The sequence below is a fragment of the Nothobranchius furzeri genome, chromosome 13, assembly GCF_043380555.1.
Source record: "Nothobranchius furzeri strain GRZ-AD chromosome 13, NfurGRZ-RIMD1, whole genome shotgun sequence".
NCBI lineage: Eukaryota > Metazoa > Chordata > Actinopteri > Cyprinodontiformes > Nothobranchiidae > Nothobranchius > Nothobranchius furzeri.
Window position 1 is genome coordinate 38,021,838 of NC_091753.1, and position 19,052 is coordinate 38,040,889.

The window sequence follows — 19,052 nt, forward strand, 5'->3', positions numbered from 1 at the left end:
GCTTCCCGATCTGCGCGGATGAGGTGAAACCCCTCCAGCTGGAGCGCGCAGTCGGGGGTGTCCTCACTGAGCCATGTTTTAATGAAGCATAGAACCCCAGATGAGGAGAAGTCTCTGTTTATGTTCCTCATCAGGGTCAGCTCGTCCATTTTGTTGCGGAGTGAGCGCACATTAGAGAGGAAGATCCCAGGTAGAGCCGTGCGCAGTCCCCGTCTCCTCAGACGCACGAGCGTGCCCGCTCGTTTACCTCTCCTCCTGCGTCTCACTTTCCTGATCAAAGTTGCCACGGATGCCACAAAAAACGAGGTTAAGTCCACCAGAATCATAGTGTTGTAACTTATGAGTTCTTCTCTTGAGTAGGAGAACCCAGATACGCAATTTACACACAAAAACAGAACAATAACAGCGCACCAAAGTACCAAGGCAGCTGTCTGCGGCGCCATCTTGGAATTCAACGTAACACAAGTCACCTTTACTAAGTTATGATGGAGTTGCTTTCCCTTGTTACTGATTTTCTCAACAACTGCTGCAACAAAAGCCATCCAGCACCCCCCAAAACATCTCCAATGTTCCTGTTTTCACTTACAGCACAAAGGAGTAAAGTACAACAAGAGGGTCATGGTTTTCATCAGGACATAATGTCCTAAAACAGAGCAAAGTCCCCATAATGAGTAACTAACCTGTCTCAGATGTGTGATCTAGTACATGTGAATGTAGTCACTAGTCAGTGACTTGATGTAACCTGCTGGGTTCCTTATATAGGAAACTTTTTTACTGATTGACTTAATGAACTGACCTGTATTGGAATGTTTATTATGTGAAGTGTCTTGCGACCACTCTTGTCATGATTTGGTGCTATATAAATAAACCTGAATTGAATTGAATTGAAATTGTGATTTAAGTGTAGACTAAACATCATGATATAAATTACAACTAATTTGGATTTCTCAGCGGTCAACGTCAAAACTTGTTCTTAGAGATTGGTACAGCCCATGTAACCAGAGACGTGATAGTGGGCATCTTCACCAAGGTCCTCGCCCTTACCTGCCAGGCTCATGCCACTCTTCTCTCTGGAGATGTTGAGCCAAGGTGGACCTAGCCAAACCACAGGGGCCAAGGCTCGATCACCAGGGACCCAGCAGTAAGCTCCCCTTTCTGACCTGGCCTGGATCATGTCTCCATTCAGCTTAGTCTGTTTTAATCGTCCTCTATCATTGAATTGCTCTTGGCCTGACAACCTTCACTGAGCCCAGTTCGCTATGGGAGACCCTACTGGGGGTCGACAACTTATCTGCCATTTTAAGGAGGCACTTCAACAGTGGGGTTTATGTATCGGTGTCTAAGTGATGGGTGGAGTTAGAGATGGACCATGCTAATTCTTATAATAATAGCACTAGCATGTTTTGAAGTATTTATTTACCGGTTTATTAGTAATGTTGGCAGAATAAAGATGGATGTTTCAGAACTGAAACCTCTAAATAGTTTGTTACTGGACATATAGTTCAACTTCAGAGTAACATTGTGTTCAAGGATTGCACCAAGAGCCCCAACAGACCAACTGCATCATGTCACAAGCTTATCAGAAACAGGAAAAAAAGACTTACTTTTTTTTTATAAAAACACATTTAAAATACCGATGTCAACACAGAAAATTAGCAACATCGGCGAAAACAAAGTAAGCTTTCCCTGACTCTGAAACAGTAAAAAATCAACATGATATCTGGTAAGATAAGCTTCTATCTTTGATTTTAATAACATTTTTGTCTTTCTCTTATTAAATCTAAGCCATTCTTGCCTTCTAGGAAACAATTATGCCCACACCTCTGACTTAAAGCAGAACAAAATAATGTCATTTACAAAAATAGGAGGCAGATAGTCTGATGTATCACACCAGAGGGAGGTAAAATCAAGGTTCTGGGACTTTCCACTGGTTTGGCAGTCAATCAAATACATATCTTAACCTCCCCCACAAGTGAGGCGACTATGTGTGTATCATTTGTGGTCGTGGTTTGGTGTACAACCTAAATTATCTCCACAGTTAAACACAAAACCACTGTTTTCTAACTCTCACTTCTGTATAAAATATTCTTCCATTTTATGTTTTTAAAAGCTTACATGTGTAGCAGAAAGCAGCAGCGTTGAGCTGAACTGGGAGGTAGTGCATCACATGATGGAATTACACAACATGTTTCGAGGTTTCACTGCGGACCATAGCACACCGCTGAAAATCCCAAAGTATTTGTGATTGAACAAAACATCTTGGACTTTACCTTTCAGCACATGGTGTAATGGCAGAAACAGAAAGTTCAAAGCGAAACAAACAAAAAAAGTCCCTAAGATTTTGCTCAAAAAGATGCACAAGGCTGCAGCTTGAGCATGAAAAACAAGGCATAATGAAAAGTGAGTGAGAGCTTTTTATTTTCTACTCTGAACCCAAACAAGCAGAATAAAGATCAGCAGGGAGTTCAGGCAGATTCATTTCTTTCTCTTAGCAGTTTTCTCACATTTTTATTTCAGTTTTATCCATCGACTTGTATATCAATCAAACAAAGAAATCTAATGATAAATGGCCTGTAGCGCCTTCTTAGGGTTGCCCAACCTGCAACCTTCTGATTACAGGACAACCCGGTCTACCTCCTGAGCTACAGCTGTCCTTATGTGTTCATATATGTGTGTAATGTAGACAATAGACAACTAAATATAATTTTTCTTTCATTTTTGTCTCTTTTTTCCTTTTGTTGGTACTGATTAGCACATTTCATTCTTGGTAAACTGCTGTGATATTTCTGCATTTAACATACCGTAAATCCTCTAATACAGGCCCGGGCCTGTATTTTACTCAAGCGCATCAAGCTCCAGGCCTTTATTGGAAGGAGGGCCAGAATTAGAGGCAGGCCTCAATTTCTGTTTGAGCAAAATGAACTAATGGTTCGCTGGAGTTTTGACAATTAAAATTGCGCCCACATTTTCAAAGTTAAACACATTTCTTTTAACAACGGTAGTTTCTGCTTCAGCCCTCTCCCCCCTCTCCCTGCGCAGCGGCCGCAAACTCACTGATGCGCCTGCAGCCTCTCGGAGTTCCTGCTGCTCTAAACATTAAAATAATTATTTCATTTTCTGTTCCTCACTTCTGATTACCTTCAATGGTGTCTGTTTGTTGCAACCACCAGGTACAAAAACTAACTTGTTTTTATTTGACTATTTTTCTGTCCTGTCTGTTTATTATCTTCCTGCATCTCCTCTCAATCCTCCTCTCAATCCTAAAGAAAAACTGCTACCTGGGTTCATATATATTCACCTTATGAGTCGAAATGCATCAGGCACAAATAAAAGAATAAAAGACAGAAAACATAAAAGGAAATGAGCCGACATGAACGATCGCGTGTTAAATTTGTTTTTGAGGTGGCGACACCTAATTTGATAACGTTACTGTGGCCGTGCTCAGGACGCAGATGTCTGGAGTGCGTCAACAATCAGAGCTTTGCATGCGCAAGCTGGTTAAGGTTAGGATGGGGTGAGGGGAATGTTAAATTGCAAGAGGGTAAAGGTCACAATTTGGTTAAATGTCCGTTTTACGGCGGGTGTCGGTACCGACGCTCTGGCACAGCGCGTTGCTTCCCGACGCGCAGGAGCTTGTCACCTGCTGACAGCAGGCTGCTGTCTTTTCCGTGGACTGCCTCTTGCCGGTCATTATCACGTGACAGCGACTAGTCGATGACAGGCATAAAAAGTCACTACAGAGCGATGAAGTCGACTAGTGACTAGTTCATACAACCCCTGCTACTGCTCTTCAGTGTTCTGCAGCATAATCAGCACGTTCTCTTTGAACTTGATATCAAATTTTCGCCTCCTCTTCGTCTCCGCACGGTTAAAGTTACCCTCGCGGTCTATCACTGGCAAATCAAAAGTGAGACGGATGACACAACCGTCCCCCGTACTTGCTTGTTACCACATTCCACCCGGCCACAATAAAAAAACGGCCATTATTCACCTCTGCCAACTCCGGCCAAAATGTATTCAATTAACGGCCGGGTATCACAGACTAATATTAGAGGACTTACGGTATTTCAATTTAGGTTTAAATGACTTTTGGGCTATAAAATGGACCAAACTCCAATCCAAAGCCATTCTAATATTCAAACAGTGAGACAGTTGCTTTGTTTTTATTTTATTTATTTATCTATGTTTGAATTTATTTACTTTTATAAGAGGTATCTCTTCATTCGGCTCCTTTTCATTCTTGGTTGTGTTAACTGCTTGTTTTGTGTTTTCAGTTTTTATAAATGTGTGTGTGTGTGTGTGTGTGTGTGTGTGTGTGTGTGTGTGTGTGTGTGTATGTGTGTGTATATATATATATATATCTGAATGAAATAAATAAAGTTAACTCAAGTGGCTAACGGAAGAGCATCTTTTAAGGCCCACCTCCTCCAGGCAATTGAATTAGACAATTGTTTTAGTTTTTATCTTGAGAGGAGTAATGTAAAAAATTATTTCTTCTTCTCCATCTAAAACTACATGAAAGATCTGTTTTTATATGTGTTTCACATGGTTTTTATCATGCTGCTGTATGATAAAGTGGATTTTTAAATTCTCTTTGCAGTAACAACATAAAAATACAGATATTCACCTTTGAACAATGGAAATAAAACTTTCAATGCACTGCCGGCCCCCCAAAAAAGAAAATTGCCACCTTAATTTATGATCTGGGGTTTCTGCAGGTCAAGGTTCAGGAAAAGTATGAGTTCAGATGAATGATCAGATTATTTCATCAACGGATTCATTCTTCGCTGATGGCCTGGGCATTTTCCAATAGGAAATCATCTGGATCAGGCCCAAATTGTGAGATATGATTCTCACACATGGATCGGCCACCAGAAGCCAGACGTAGTTCGAGATGTGTTTCTGGAGCATTTTTTGGCCTGTATTTGAATTGGTTAATGGCCTGTATTTGATATAGCACCTTCTAGAGTCCTGGAACCCCTCAAGGCGCTTTACAACACAATCAGTCATTCACCCGTTCACACACACATTCACACACTGGTGGGGATGAGCTACAACGTAGCCACAGCTGCCCTGGGGCGCACTGACAGAGGCGAGGCTGCCGAGCACTGGCGCCACCGGTCCCTCCGACCACCACCAGCAGGTAACGTGGGTTAAGTGTCTTGCCCAAGGACACAACGACAGCGACAGACTGAGTAGGGCTCAAATCTGCAACCTTCCGATTTCGGGGCGAGCCCTTAACTCCTGTGCCACAGTCGCCATATTGCTTTAAAATACTTTTCACGCGCATATGTTATGTTAGAGATCATGGCAGAAATGGTGCCAACAGTAGGTTGAACGTTTAAATTAACATAAAAATTTCATGGTTGTTTTTGGTACTGTACAATTTTCTTTGGCTCATCAGAGAGAAAGGAATCATTGAATTATTATTGTTCAAAACGTAGCTTGCTTGAACGACTTTTTCCAGAAACGTCAACTGCACCTTTGACCCCACTGAGAATCCCTGGATAATTTTCACAATGGTTGGAATCTCCCATCATCAATATAAGATTTAGGTAAGACTTTATTGTGACACAGATAGAAATAAATCTCGTGACACTCCAGAATCTCATCAAAACAATGAATCTGTGTGGTGATCAAAGCTAAAGGTGGTCCAACACAACATTAGTGTGTGTGTGACCTCTTTTAGGTGGTAGCTTTGTTTTTGGCCACGCAGCGTGTCAAAGTGACGTTGGAGCTAGAATCAAAAGCAGATCACCAAAGATCAATACCTTTTAATAGGTCGAGGGTGTTTTAATGGCAGAAAATCTGTCGATTGGTCACAATCTTATGACCCAACAGGTAGTGTAGATTAAATGGACGACCACAGATAAATCAGAATCACAGCTCACACTCCCATCAGTTCAATCAATGTTAAGAACAGACCGACTTCAAAGTGCCGAAGCAAAGATCACGTGATAAGACGGAGAAATCTTCTCACAAGCTTCAAAAATCAGATTGAAGGCAGACTCAGGTCCTATCGGCTTGATCGCTGCCTCGAGAAAGGTTCACAAACTCCCCACTAAATGAGGGATGGCTTGGATTACTGCAGATTCATCTGTCACTCAGAGATGTCATGGCAGACAGAAGGAACGAGGGATGACAGGAGAGGAAATTAAATTACACCTCTGTGCTCAGTACATTAATCAGTCCAAGGAAGTAAATAACTAAGAAGCACTTCTCTGCTTGAATTACTTCCAATTGGTCTGGGTGCTGATGCTGTAACAAACACCAACAAACTAAAGTAACAGATATCACAGAACTAAGGTCCTAAAAACAGAGACAGATTAATAAAACAGTTTTAACTTTTATCAGAACTAACAAATTATTCACTTTAAAGTCAAGTTTCAATGGCTTCAATAGATAGACCAATTAAGTTGGCTTCAATAATCTGAATAAACTCAATTGGACTAAATTCATTTGATTAAACCAAAACGCAGTAGTTTGGAATGAGAGTCATTTAGGACCAGTTCTAAACATACTTGTATTGGTTTGATGACAGCATGATCATGATTAACCCTCTCAGGCTTAAATTAAGTTTTGATAAAAGGATGAACAACTAAGTCCATCAGGGGTACTTCTGAGTAAAAAAAAGCTCATGAAATACTTATGTGGAGTAACCAGGTGGATAGGATTTAACGTCTGCCTCCAGAGGGTTAAAACAAACTACGTTGAAGTTGGATAACTTATTCTTGAGCCACAACTCTGAAAGGAAAGTTTTAAAGAAAATAATCTGAGGTAATCTTTGCCTCCTGGCTGCAATGACACATCAAGTTTTAAACAATAGAACTGTGGGGGAAAAACACATTTCTTTTTTAAATTTGTAATTGTGCAGTCTCTAACATACTTATTTTTTCTTCTCATGTCTAATTTTATTTGTGTTATAAGTTGGATTTTAAAATCTACTGTTGAAGTTGTCTGGTGTTTTATGTTTTTGCTGTTCTCTTGTAGCACATTGACTTGCTTGTGTGTATGAAATGTGCTAAATAAATAAAGTTTGCCTAAAATTAATGAGGAGTTTTCTTCATTTGACCTCTACATTATTCAGATGCTGCGTGACCATTCTGTTTTAAAACCAGGAACAGGGGGAGTTTTAGGAACTGTACGTGACAATTGTGGAAATATACAGCAGTTCTGAGGCGAAACTGACCTATTATAATAGGAATGTGGTTATTAACTGATTCATATCAATTCAAGACTGAATGTGTGTGATGAGAGTGGACTGGAAGAGAGGCTATGTGCTGACTGCGTGCTGGGATTAAACCTAAATCTTGGTTTATTATGGCTTTCATCTGATAACATTTGACCCATTTAGCTACTGGATTAAAAGTCTACAAGTTGGTTTATTTTGTAAAAAAATAAAAAAAATAAATAATAAAAAAAAGGCAGAAAAGATGAAAAAAGGTGGTTTTGTTTTGGACTTTAGGAAGCAACAACGCCCTACTTCCCCCATAACCCTGTCTGACACTCCCATCACGATGGTGGACTCACGTCGCTTCCTGGGCAACACCATCACCCAAAACCTCAAGTGGGAACCCACCATCACCTCCGTCAACAGAGAACGTACTTCCTGAGGCAGCTGAAAAAAAATTCTACCTGCCAGCACAGTCGATAAGGCAGTTCTACACCGCAGTCATCGAGTCCATCCTCGCCTCCTCAATCACTGTGTGGTATGCTGGAGCCACCATCAGGGACAAGAAGAAGCTGCGTGTTGTACGCTCTGCTGAGAAGGTCATTGGCTGAAAACTCCCCTCCCTATAGGACCTGTACACCTCCAGGACATTGAAGCGTGCAGGTCGGATCACAGCTGACCCATGTCACCATGGAAACAGTCGTTTAGACTCGCTCCCATCTGGTAGGAGGTTCATATCCATTCGGACCAGAACCTCTCACCACAAGAACAATTTCCTCCCCTCTTTTGTTGGACTAATGAACGACAGTCCTAGGACTGCCCACTCCAGTCTCTTGGCTTCAGTTACATGACCCTGTGTCGCAATGCCGTGGGAAGTAGGGGTGCTGAGGGTGCTGCAGCACCCCCTTGTGGAAGACAAATTATATGCATGTTGATATACTGCAAGCAAAAGTAAAAGTATTTTTATTAGATTTTGTTTTGAGTTTAATTTAACACAACTACTAGTACATATTATTTTCAAAAACATTTTGTATGTCAAACGTACACTGAGCTAGCTTATAAGACATAAGATATGTGTGTACACAAATAGGGACACTTGTGTTTATTTCTCTGTTGATTTATCGGGATGAGAAACCCACTAGATTGTCTATATTCCTTTTTGTTCGTGTACTTAGACATTTTTATGGTATTTTACTGATAATCATTGCTTTTTGAATAAGAACTCCATGTTGATTTCCCTTAAGTAATGTGGCCGCCGCTTAGATGTAAACCGGCGTAACATTTATTTACGTATTTACATTGAACAAAGGAACTTTACACACCTCAGACATGTGCACCTGCGTGGAAATGTTGTGGAACAGTTGGATATATGAGACATGATGATGCTGCGTTTCATCAGCGCAATTCTGGAGCGCAAGAACACTTTGGAGTGTCATCATAAAAGTAAGTAAAATTGATTTGATTATTGCTCTTTGTTCACTCTGTGTGGAAAGGCTGATGGCTTGTTGATCAGATCTGTGCTCGTTACAGTGGTCCTTAATTGCGTGAGTTACGTTCTAAAAATAACCTGCAAAATCCACAAAGTAGTCAACTTTATTTTTTACATGTTTAGCATAAGCAGCTACTTTTTGGGTCGCACACGAAAACACAACAGACTCTGTTTCTCAACAGTTTCCAGCATTTGGGCAGATTTGCGTCTCCTCCTCCTGTGCGGGAGCGCAGATTACTGATGCGCTCCAGCTTTGGCACAGTGCGAGCTCCTCTCTCTGCAGACGTGCTCGTCCCAGCGCACCGCCGCAAAAACCCCTCACTACACACCTTATGCACTTTTTTCAGATATGCATTAACGTTTTCACTTTTCTCTCGTGTTTAAACATTCTCAAAGTTCAAACCTTCAGACGCAGAACACAAAGCACTGTAAAAAAAATGCATGCATAATGGAACAAGAAACTAGTGTGAAAGGCGAACCGTTACTGCACTGATGTTTGCTGATACTGGTTTGAAACAGTTTTTCTGTGGTGTCACGTGTACATGAGCAACGGGTGGAACAGTTCAGTTTTGTTTTTAGTTTCTGTTAGATTTAAGGAGATGTTCTTGGAGGGTGGTTCTGTTTCTGTTGATAAACACATCGGTGTCAGATCTGTTGCAGAGCGTCAGTTCCCTTGCCAACGCGCGGTTCGGTGTGGATTCTGAAAGTTTTGACTTATTTGTGGGGTTTTCCCAGTGTTGATGGTAACAAGCTGCTGTTATGTTGAAGAATGAATCAAGAATAATTAAGGCTTACTACTATTACACATAAATATGTATAAACATGTTAAACACGTGTGCGGTTTTTTGTATGTGGCTGATCACAGCATCCCCTTGGGAAAATATGTTCCCAAGGCACTGCTGTGTTGTGTTTGTGCCTGAACTGTTCCGCTCCGATCAGTACCTACCTACACCGTTATGTATATAGTAGCTGTTTCTCTAATTATTGCCACTTTATATTATTATTTTAGCATGATTAAATTCTTACTTCCTATATTTGCTTATCTCTCATTTTTATCATCTTTTTGGACCAAGTACCGCAGCAATTTCCTAATGTTGTAATTCTCACAAATATGGCAATAAAACCTTTCTGATTCTGATGAACAATCCCTGTTCAGACAGAAAAATCTCACAAGATCAAACATATCTTTGGAGTAAACAAACATGGCAGAGGAAGAACGTACAGCCTCGCTTTTTGATTGGTGACACATTACATTCAACAAGAAGTAAGCTGGTTTGTCCTCGAAAATCAGACCAAGACAAGTTGATCCCAATGTCTCCGAGCAGACCTGAGCGCACATTATACACCACACATGGTAGGATTATCTGATGAGATCGTCTTCAGGGCCATTACGGTAAATGGGCGTGTCCTTAAAATTGTTGGATGGGAAGGGTTGGGTGAAAAATCAGAAAGATCAAGAATTTTCTCCCTCGTATTAAAGTATTGTTGGTTAATTGTGACTTTTACCTTCCTTTGACCTGTACATTCAAATACACACACACACACACACGCACACACACACACACACACACGCACACACACACACGGGAAACAACTACAGTACATGGTGGGAATGTTTCAAAGTCTTGTGTTTAAAAGTCTTGCTTTTCCTGGCAGTAAAATCAAATCCTTTGAGAAAGAACTAAAGAGGCTTTTATGAAAGCAACGCCACAAGCAAACAGCTTTTCCCAAACAGCTAAAAACAACACAAAACATGACTGTTTGTGTGAAGGACATCGTAGAAGCAGGAGTGATGAAATCCCATGAAACGCAAACAAGGCTTTGCTCATTCCTGTCTGGCTGACCATCAGGTGTGTATTTATCTGCAGGCTGACTCATTGCTGCATCATCAAGTGTTTTCACTGACTAACAGGAGTGTTTTAGGTGTAGCAAAACTGGTGAAGTTTAAAAACAGGATCGCGTTTTCCTGATGGTGTCACAGTAACAACAGAAAGACGCGGACGCTCGACCTTGGTATGTCTGATGTGTCCATCACGTTAAAGCCTGACAGGAGGAGTGGTCTCAAATTTGTTAAAGTGCAGCAGTCGATCAGTTACTTTGCACAGTAAGAGGAGCAATAAAGCTGAAGGAGGAAAGAGAAACAGCAATCACACTGTCTAATCCACTTTGGAGGCTCCTACATGTTTCATTACTGGGATTGGACTGTAAAGGAGAATGTGTCTGGGGGTAAATGACAGTGTGTCAAAACTAAGAGATGCAGAGGAAAGCAGAGTTCGCACACGATGCTGACTGCAGAGCTGTAACTGTAGGAGTTGCTCTACACTTCTGTTTGCAGGTTTCTTTAAGCTAGTGTGTGATTCAATCACTAATCAACCGACAGTGGTATCGTTATCTTGTCTTCTTAATAATACAGAGTCACTTATCAGCAGGGGGACAGTCTGTTGTTGATCAGCTGCTGTGACCACATCTAATGTGCAAACGATCTTCTCTTCTGACACAACAACAGCCCGGACTCTCACTGGTGGTCTGTAACACGATCCGACGAAGCTGTATATATCAGCGTTGGTTTCAGATCTGGCACAGATCCAGTCAGTGTCCGCATGAAAACCAGGCAGGCAGACTGTAAATGTTTGGACTCATGTGTGTGTATTTATCGGTGTCTCAGCTCAGGGATGTAACTCGAGTTTTATCAGCAAACAAAGAGCCGGCGGGGGGTGCAAACAGACAGGACAGCTTCAACAGACAGATTCTCTTACCATGATGAGCCCGGTGGTGATCGGGTCGTTGCAGCCATGGCACAACTCCCCAAATTTGGCCCAGTAGTCTGTCTTGCAGTAAAGTCGCCCATCTTTCTCATAATACCAGTGGGACAGGGATGTGCTGCATTCACAACACCTGGGAGAGGAAAGCCACAGAATCCACATTTAACAACTGGACTTTTATTTTCTCAAAGAATCACTTTGTTTCAACACACAACATCTGGGAACGTCTAAAGAATGCGTCAACCCAAGTCAAAGCTAGTTTATAAAAGAGTCCAAAAAGTTTACCTTCTAAAGTTGGGCGTTATTTAAAACTTTTTCAAGTGATATTCATCAGTCCAAAAAAACAATGATGGGTGACGTTTAGACGTTTTCTTACCTGACATGCACCGCACAGAGTGATCCAACAATCGTCACTCATTCAGACCACGAGGACTCCATGTGAAATGTCATTATTTTTCACTGGTTAAGCGAGTCGTCAATCAAAAATAAACAGTGTCGCAAATGGTTCAAACGACACACGTTAATAGAGGGCGGTGATTCTGACTTATCGGCCAATAGCTGATGAATTTGTCCCAGCAGAGGACGGGTAACCCTGATCCGGATTCAGGTAGATGTCATTCAAAAGCTTGAAGCTACCACAAAGATGCTAATGTGGAAGTTACCATAGATGCATCTGAGGGAAGTTTTGAATGTTTTCAGCAATACAATAAGCTTGATTGTGGACATAAGACTTGCTGTGGGCTAATTATTTTATTGTAGTAATTTTATTGGACCCTTGTGAATGTAAAAAGACCATTTTGTTCCATCAGTGATGTGAGGCTTTGATCAGTGAGTTGGATATTAAGGTTGTCACGGTAACCGGTATAGCGGTAAACCCCGGTAAAAAAGTTGACAATAAAAATAACCGTCCAGTTTTTAAAAAACTAAATTATCTCGGTGGGTTTACCGTGGCCGCGGTTTTGGCGCGGTGACTCTTACCAGCCACCGTCGCTTCAGCTGAAGTTCCCGCGGCGCGCACACGCACTTTTTAGTTTGCAACGGCACCAAAACTTTGAAGCTGAAATAATGGCCGAAGGAGGAGACGGCAGCGCCCAGGACATCCATCAGCCCTCAAAGAAGACTAAATCGGAAGTTTGGGCATATTTTGGATTTCTGAAAAATGCTGAGGGACAGTTAATAGAAGACTGCTATCCCGTTTGCAGAACGTGCAGGAAACAAGTGTCTGCAAAAGGCAGCAACACTTCGAATCTAATGGCACATCTGAGTGGCCATCACCCACGTCTCTACAGCCAGTGCAAGGTAAGTTAACATTAGCATTTTAGCTTAAATGCATGACGTGAGGACTTTTGGTTGAGGGAGAATGCAACGAGTCGCCGCAGCGTCCTCTGCCAGCATTTAAACCGTGTCACGGACACCCTGTTGCTGGATGAAGCATCTTATTTGTTGATGATGAAGAGAAATATACAATTAGTTCCTTGTCATGGATTTGTTTACTTATTCAATGCCATTTATACTTGAACATTTGGATTTGATTACATAGTGTAGTAGTTATTTTAGTAATTTGTTTAAAGTGGCTGTTTATTTTAAATACATATTTTTTAAGGTTGACTTGTACAGTGCTCAAGTTAAGTGTGGACTGGAGTTTTAGATTTTCATTTTGATAATGAAGAAAACAAGTATATGAGAAAACAAGTGGTGTTTCTTTGATTTGTTTACATATTGTTTATGTTTTGAATGTTTGGATTTGTATAATTTAAACCTGCACTGACTACTGTAACATGTTCCAGAAAAAGAAGCTATTTGTTCCTTTACTTGTGAAAAGTTGCACTTTTGCTAAGGCTTTGTGTTATTTTAGGTTTAATAAACACTGTTAAACCTTTTCAAAACTATTTCAGTTTGTGTAGAACAGGACTATCAATGCTTTCTGAACATATGCAACACCGTTTAAAAAATACCGCGATAATACAGTAAACCGTGATAATTTTGGTCACAATAACCGTGAGGTTATATTTTCATACCGTGACAACCCTATTGGATATTATTTTAAATTTGCGAGTCTGAAATAAGAGTTTACTGTCTTGATTGCCATATGGGTATCATAACAATCCTAGCTTTCTAATGTACACATTACATGTACAGAAAACACCACAAAGGATTTGGACCATCACAGATGGTCAATCCATTTGCCAGACATTAATATCTTCCATTTTTACCCTTTTCAACCTAATTATTTCTTACAAAAATTTTAATTATGAAAACATTTTTCACATCTGAGCATCCATAACTTTTCTCACTTCCTTTCCATCAGAAATTCAGACCACCGCGATCTGAAGGAGTAAACACCAAACGAAGTTATTATTGTGTTGACAGAATGTAATATTACAGTGCTCTCACTAGGCTGTCCTTTAACCCTCCTGATAACACCCTGCAGAGCCACAAATTACAGTTTTCATGATAAACTAAAGTTCCTCAGATAAACGTGATCACAACAAAAACACACAGCTACAACATTGAGGAAAAACAGAGGAAAGTGGGTTAAAAAGGGGAAAATGGACAAAATAAAATCATCCAACAGCATCACACTGGAGCTGCATCTCTAGGAGTTTAGAGTCAGTTATCCAAAGCTCATGTAGATGATGATCACATGGAAGGCTGGCAATTATTTTATGGGGGAAAAAAAATAAATTAAGCCTCACAGTCATTAGTAGAGCAAGGTTTATTATAAGTGAACATTTAACAATTATTTATATTATTTATAAAACAAGTGAAGTGCAAAATAACTGAATGCAGAATAAATCTCCAAAAACATAAAAACGATTAAAGGTGCACAATGTCAAATGTTGGTACTGCAGTCCATCTTATGAACACACAAGCGACTCTCTCACTCCTGCTCCGTGGCTTTCATGGCTGTTGCCAGTTACGGCACTGTGCCAGAAGATTCTAGATGATGAGACAAACTAATCACGCACAGTAAGTTGATGAGTAGAAAATTGGCTTTAACTGTAATATTGAGTTGTTGGCAACTGAAAAAGAAGTTTAAGATATTTTTTTAGAGCTGACTATTTGCTTCTAATTTACCGTTAGCATTGTTTTCTCAACATTAGCCTCTAGCCTTCTTTACCCAATTTTAGGATCTTTACACAACATTGCTGGATTTTGCTGGCCGGTGTCAGATTAAAAATGCTGATGCAGCAGCGCCGGCTCACAGATTGTAAACGAGTATGCCTGTCTTTGGTAATTTTGAAAGGAGAAAAACTTGTGTGATTATTTCATTGTAAAATTCTTACATATTGTACCTTTAAATATGTTTATTCAACTTGAATGTTTTTTTTTCAAACTTAACATACATTAACTGTTTTATCTGATGTAAAAAGTACAAGACTGAAAAATTCTGCATAACTTTGATCGCTGCTGAAAGGAATTTTACCAACTCATCCATTAACTGACAGACTAGTTTAAGTTGATATCTACAACCTGTGGTAACGGAAATGGTCAGACAGACAGACAGACAGACACACACACACACACAGTTTATAATGCAAAAAACAGGACACGGCATGCTGCTGGTTTGAAACTCAAAGACGGACCAGCTGAGCTTGATGAATTCCATGTCATAAGAAATTCTTGTAAAAGAGGAAGATAGTTATCTAAGCAATCTGAGTAAATCATTCTAATTGGGGAAAAATTAAATAAACAAATAACAGAAATAACCAGGAAGGAAAGGGCACCATTCTCCAGATATAAACAAATCCGTAACCAGATCCCTACTTAAAATATCTAAACTCTAAATGTATTCTAATCCAGATTAACACACACGGTCATGCTCTTGTAAATGCACTGTTTGTGTGCCTTAATGCTTGTTTATAATCGGACTACATTTCTGTACTATGACTAAGTCAGTCTCTCCACTGGTTTCCCGTAGAGCTTCCCTTCTGTCTGACAGCTGTCTGGTCTTGTCGTTGCAGCACAAAAAAAGCAGCACAGTCTGACGATGGCCTCTGGACTGGATCGTTGTTCAACCTGCATCTATTCTCATTTGTTTTAAGGCCTAGTCCACACGTAGCCGGGGTTTTTTAAAAACGAATATCTGCCCCTCCAAAAAATTGCATCCACACCACCGCGTTTAAAAAAACACTCTGTCCACACGTACCCGGATAAATACGATGTTAAGGACATGCCAGACCTATAGGCGGCAGTACTTCCCCCGTTCTTAACCTCGTCCTTCGTCTGTGGTCTTCCGCAAGGAGCAGTAATTCCACTTGCAAAAACAAACAAGCAAAAAGCGCTTGGACAATTGATAAAGCGAGCGCAGCTCTGAGGGCTTCCATGATGCCGGCTAGTGTAAACACAGGTCGCACACGTGATGTCAGCATTTTTTGTCGCGGAAAGTGACGTTGCGGACCTTAAAACTCCGGTTTTGTCTGTCCACACGCAGACACCCAAAACGGAGAAAACGCAGATCTTCACTTTGGCCGGAGTTTTTAAAAAGATCCGTTTTCGTGTGAAAAAACTCCGTTTTCGTGTGGATGACAGGCCAAAACGTAGAAAAATATCTACGTTTTGGCAGATCCCCGGCTACGTGTGGACAGGGCCTAAGTTTAGTGGAACTGCTGACCTGTCAGGCGTCGGGTGCAACATATGCTAAATCAGAAACTCTGGAAAACGTAATCATGTAATTCTCACTAATAGATAAAATTAACATCACTTAACGGAACCGTTTTGGCTTGTTTTTAGAACCCCCTAGAGTTTCACTGTAGTAAAAACACCATAATCTAACAGCTGAAATGTCACCTCAGTCTTCCTTAGTGTCTACAGGACCGGTTCATCACTAAATGAAACAAATCAGCTATGCTCATGATCTAAAACATGCAGGAAATGTGCTGGAAGCAGACTGCAGTGCCAGGGGATTATTTGGTGTTTTAACCCCAATCCAACCCCTTCAAGCTCAGTGTCAAGCAGGGAGGCATTGGGTCCCATTTTTTTTAAAGTCTTTGGTATGACCCAACTGGGATGTGACTACAGGGAAAGGCTCTAATGTGTTGGCAAACCCAAATGTTTCAGAGCACTGGTGATCAGACAGGCAAGTTGTACTAGCTACGAGCTGCTAGCAAACAGGACCGGGGCGGGGAGCGTTGGCCGGTGGTGCCAAGTAGCCAGTCGGCAGCAGCCGGGGTCCGTGTGGTGTGCTGAGGACTCGGAGTGTGAGGATACAAGAAGCTTGGTGTTACGACAAAGCAGCAATGACTGAGCGTTTGCCTGTTAAGAACAGAGCTTATGTGGGTCTTAGGGTGAGTGTATGGTCGGTTACAGAACGGGACAAGATCACCACCGCCTCACAAACATATTTAAAAATAACTACAAACTCAGGGAAAGATGCTCCAACAAAACAGTAAACTTGTACCGACAAGTGCAATAGGATGATCATTAGGTCTGCGTTCAATCTGAATCCCTATTTGTCTCTGAGCTCTTGTGATTTAAAAAACTGCCAAAGTGTGGTATTGTGGCCACAGAGGGCGGTGGGCTCAGAGTAACTTTTCATGCATGTAAAGGGTCATTTTAGCACATGCTGGCTCATGAAAATGTTTAAAAAATATGATAAAATGACTTGGTTACCCCTTTAAACATTTTAGCATAACTATTTCTGCAGAGCATTCATTCTACAGTGATTTTTATTTATTTTCTCGATTTCTGCAGATTTTCTGCCTGCTGAGTAAAGCATAGACCAGTCTGCATGTTTCCTAAAAGCAGCTACTCCCTGTGACTTTGCTCCAAGGTTTTGGGTGTTCTGTAAACTGCACACAGACGACCTTGAATCACAGCACATGCAATTTATTTATTCGACAGACACAGACAACCTCCCCAGCGTCTGCAGCTCAGCAGATTGTTGCAGAGCTGCTTCAGTATGCAGTGTGTGTGTGTGAATGGGGGAGGAGACCTGGAAGTGGGTCAAGAAGACATCCACATCACCAAGACAGCAGCTACTCAGCTGTCTGGGCTCTCTGCAGCTCAATAAGTGCCTTTCACTACAAAATGCTGCTGAGGCAAAGTCCTTCCCACTCATTCACTGACCGAGGCGGGGAGGATTTTAATCCTCTCAGAGAAACAGAGAGGTTTCTGTGAGAATTAAAGACATGGGTGAATATTTTAATACCTCCCATGTGGAGATGCTCATGTTTTGCCTTCAGGACATGAATCCTGTCTCAGAGGTAAAGCAGATGAGCTGTAAAGCTGACAAACACCTAGAGTAGGAAAATGTAACCACAATGGTAAAAATATCTGGTGTGCTAATTGTGTGTTTTTGGGGACTCATCTTAGTGTGTGTTTGGGTGAATGTGTCATCTATGTGCTGACACTGACTTATAAGAGGATTATCAGTGTGAAAAATACCCACAGAAGGCTTCTGTCGGTCCGCTCTCACAAAATGCTCCAGTGAGTGAAAGCTAGACATTTTGCTCAACTGTTACAACTCCCTGCATAACATAAAAGTCTACATAAAATACTCCTCAATAAGATGTGCATGAAGAAAATAAGCTATGATAATCTTAAAAAAATAAGCAGAGACAAAGAAATGAGGAGTAGTGAAACATGAACGGCACACAAACACTGACAACTGGAGCAGCTTGGGACAGTCGATGGGAGCTGAGATTATTGGAGAATTATAGTAAATCTGCAACTATTCCACTAAAGTCCATCATGGAATTAGCTCAAAGTGTCAGAGAGTCTAACAAAATCATTTTCCAGGTCAGAAGGAGGCAGCTATGAGAGGAGCTTCTCATCATCATCCACCTAAACACCACCGTGCCATAAAATATATAATTATAACGAATGACTAATATGCCTGTGATGAGTCCTTAATATATCTCTACTCATAATGATGATTTCTGTTATTTCTCTAAACAGAAATGATCATTTTAAATTGTGTTTAGTAAATACAGATAAGCTAGAGGTTGAAGTCTTTTTTGTTTGCTGCCGTTTTCTCAGTCAGACATTATTTATAATCAGTTTTCTTCCTGAGAGAAAGTCAACGCACAAACAAGCTGTAACAGGTTTCCATTCACCTGTTTCTATTCATCAAGTTGACAGCCTGGCCTGAATCAATACCCAACATGACCTGCTTGTCTCAGCTGATATAAACAGGCAGTCGGACTAAACAGGTGACATTAAGTCTCGGATTTAAACATTGTTATTTGGAATTTTACCAAGAGTTGTGGAAAATGGTCTTATTTAGTGGTTTTATTACTTATAATCACAAGATGAAATGGTTCACTGAAACAAAGACGATCATTTCTTGCAGTCCTGGAGAAATCACCTGCACATGATGCATGAACAAAGTATTAATTATTGTCTAGGGGCGGGACCACAGGTGGCATTGGCCCAAACTGAAATCTGATTGGCAACCCTGAAGTGCCCTTGTCATGTCACTCATCTGTGTTTTGTGCCATGATCAGCATGCAGACATCATTTCTGCAGACGCAGCATAGACTGGCGCTGCCTATTGGAGCTAGCTTAGCAGCGGGCTGCCAGCTTGGATGGGTCTCCATTTGCCCCCCCATGCATTTATTTCTCCTGCCGAAGGTGTTTCCCAACACAAAAACACATTATATGATGCTTTTTCACAAAAATCTGAAAT

The 19,052-nt window shown here is 40.9% G+C and overlaps 1 protein-coding gene across 2 annotated transcripts in view; it reads right to left on the reverse strand.

The window, feature by feature from the left end:
- limk1a (LIM domain kinase 1a) overlaps window positions 1–19,052 on the reverse strand; it is a 60,309-nt gene that overhangs the window by 19,307 nt on the left and 21,950 nt on the right. For both annotated transcript variants that reach the window (XM_015951597.3, XM_015951598.3), the window contains one exon: window positions 11,417–11,555. In XM_015951597.3, coding sequence (XP_015807083.1) covers window positions 11,417–11,555 — 139 coding nt within the window. The remainder of the gene's footprint in view (window positions 1–11,416; window positions 11,556–19,052) is intronic.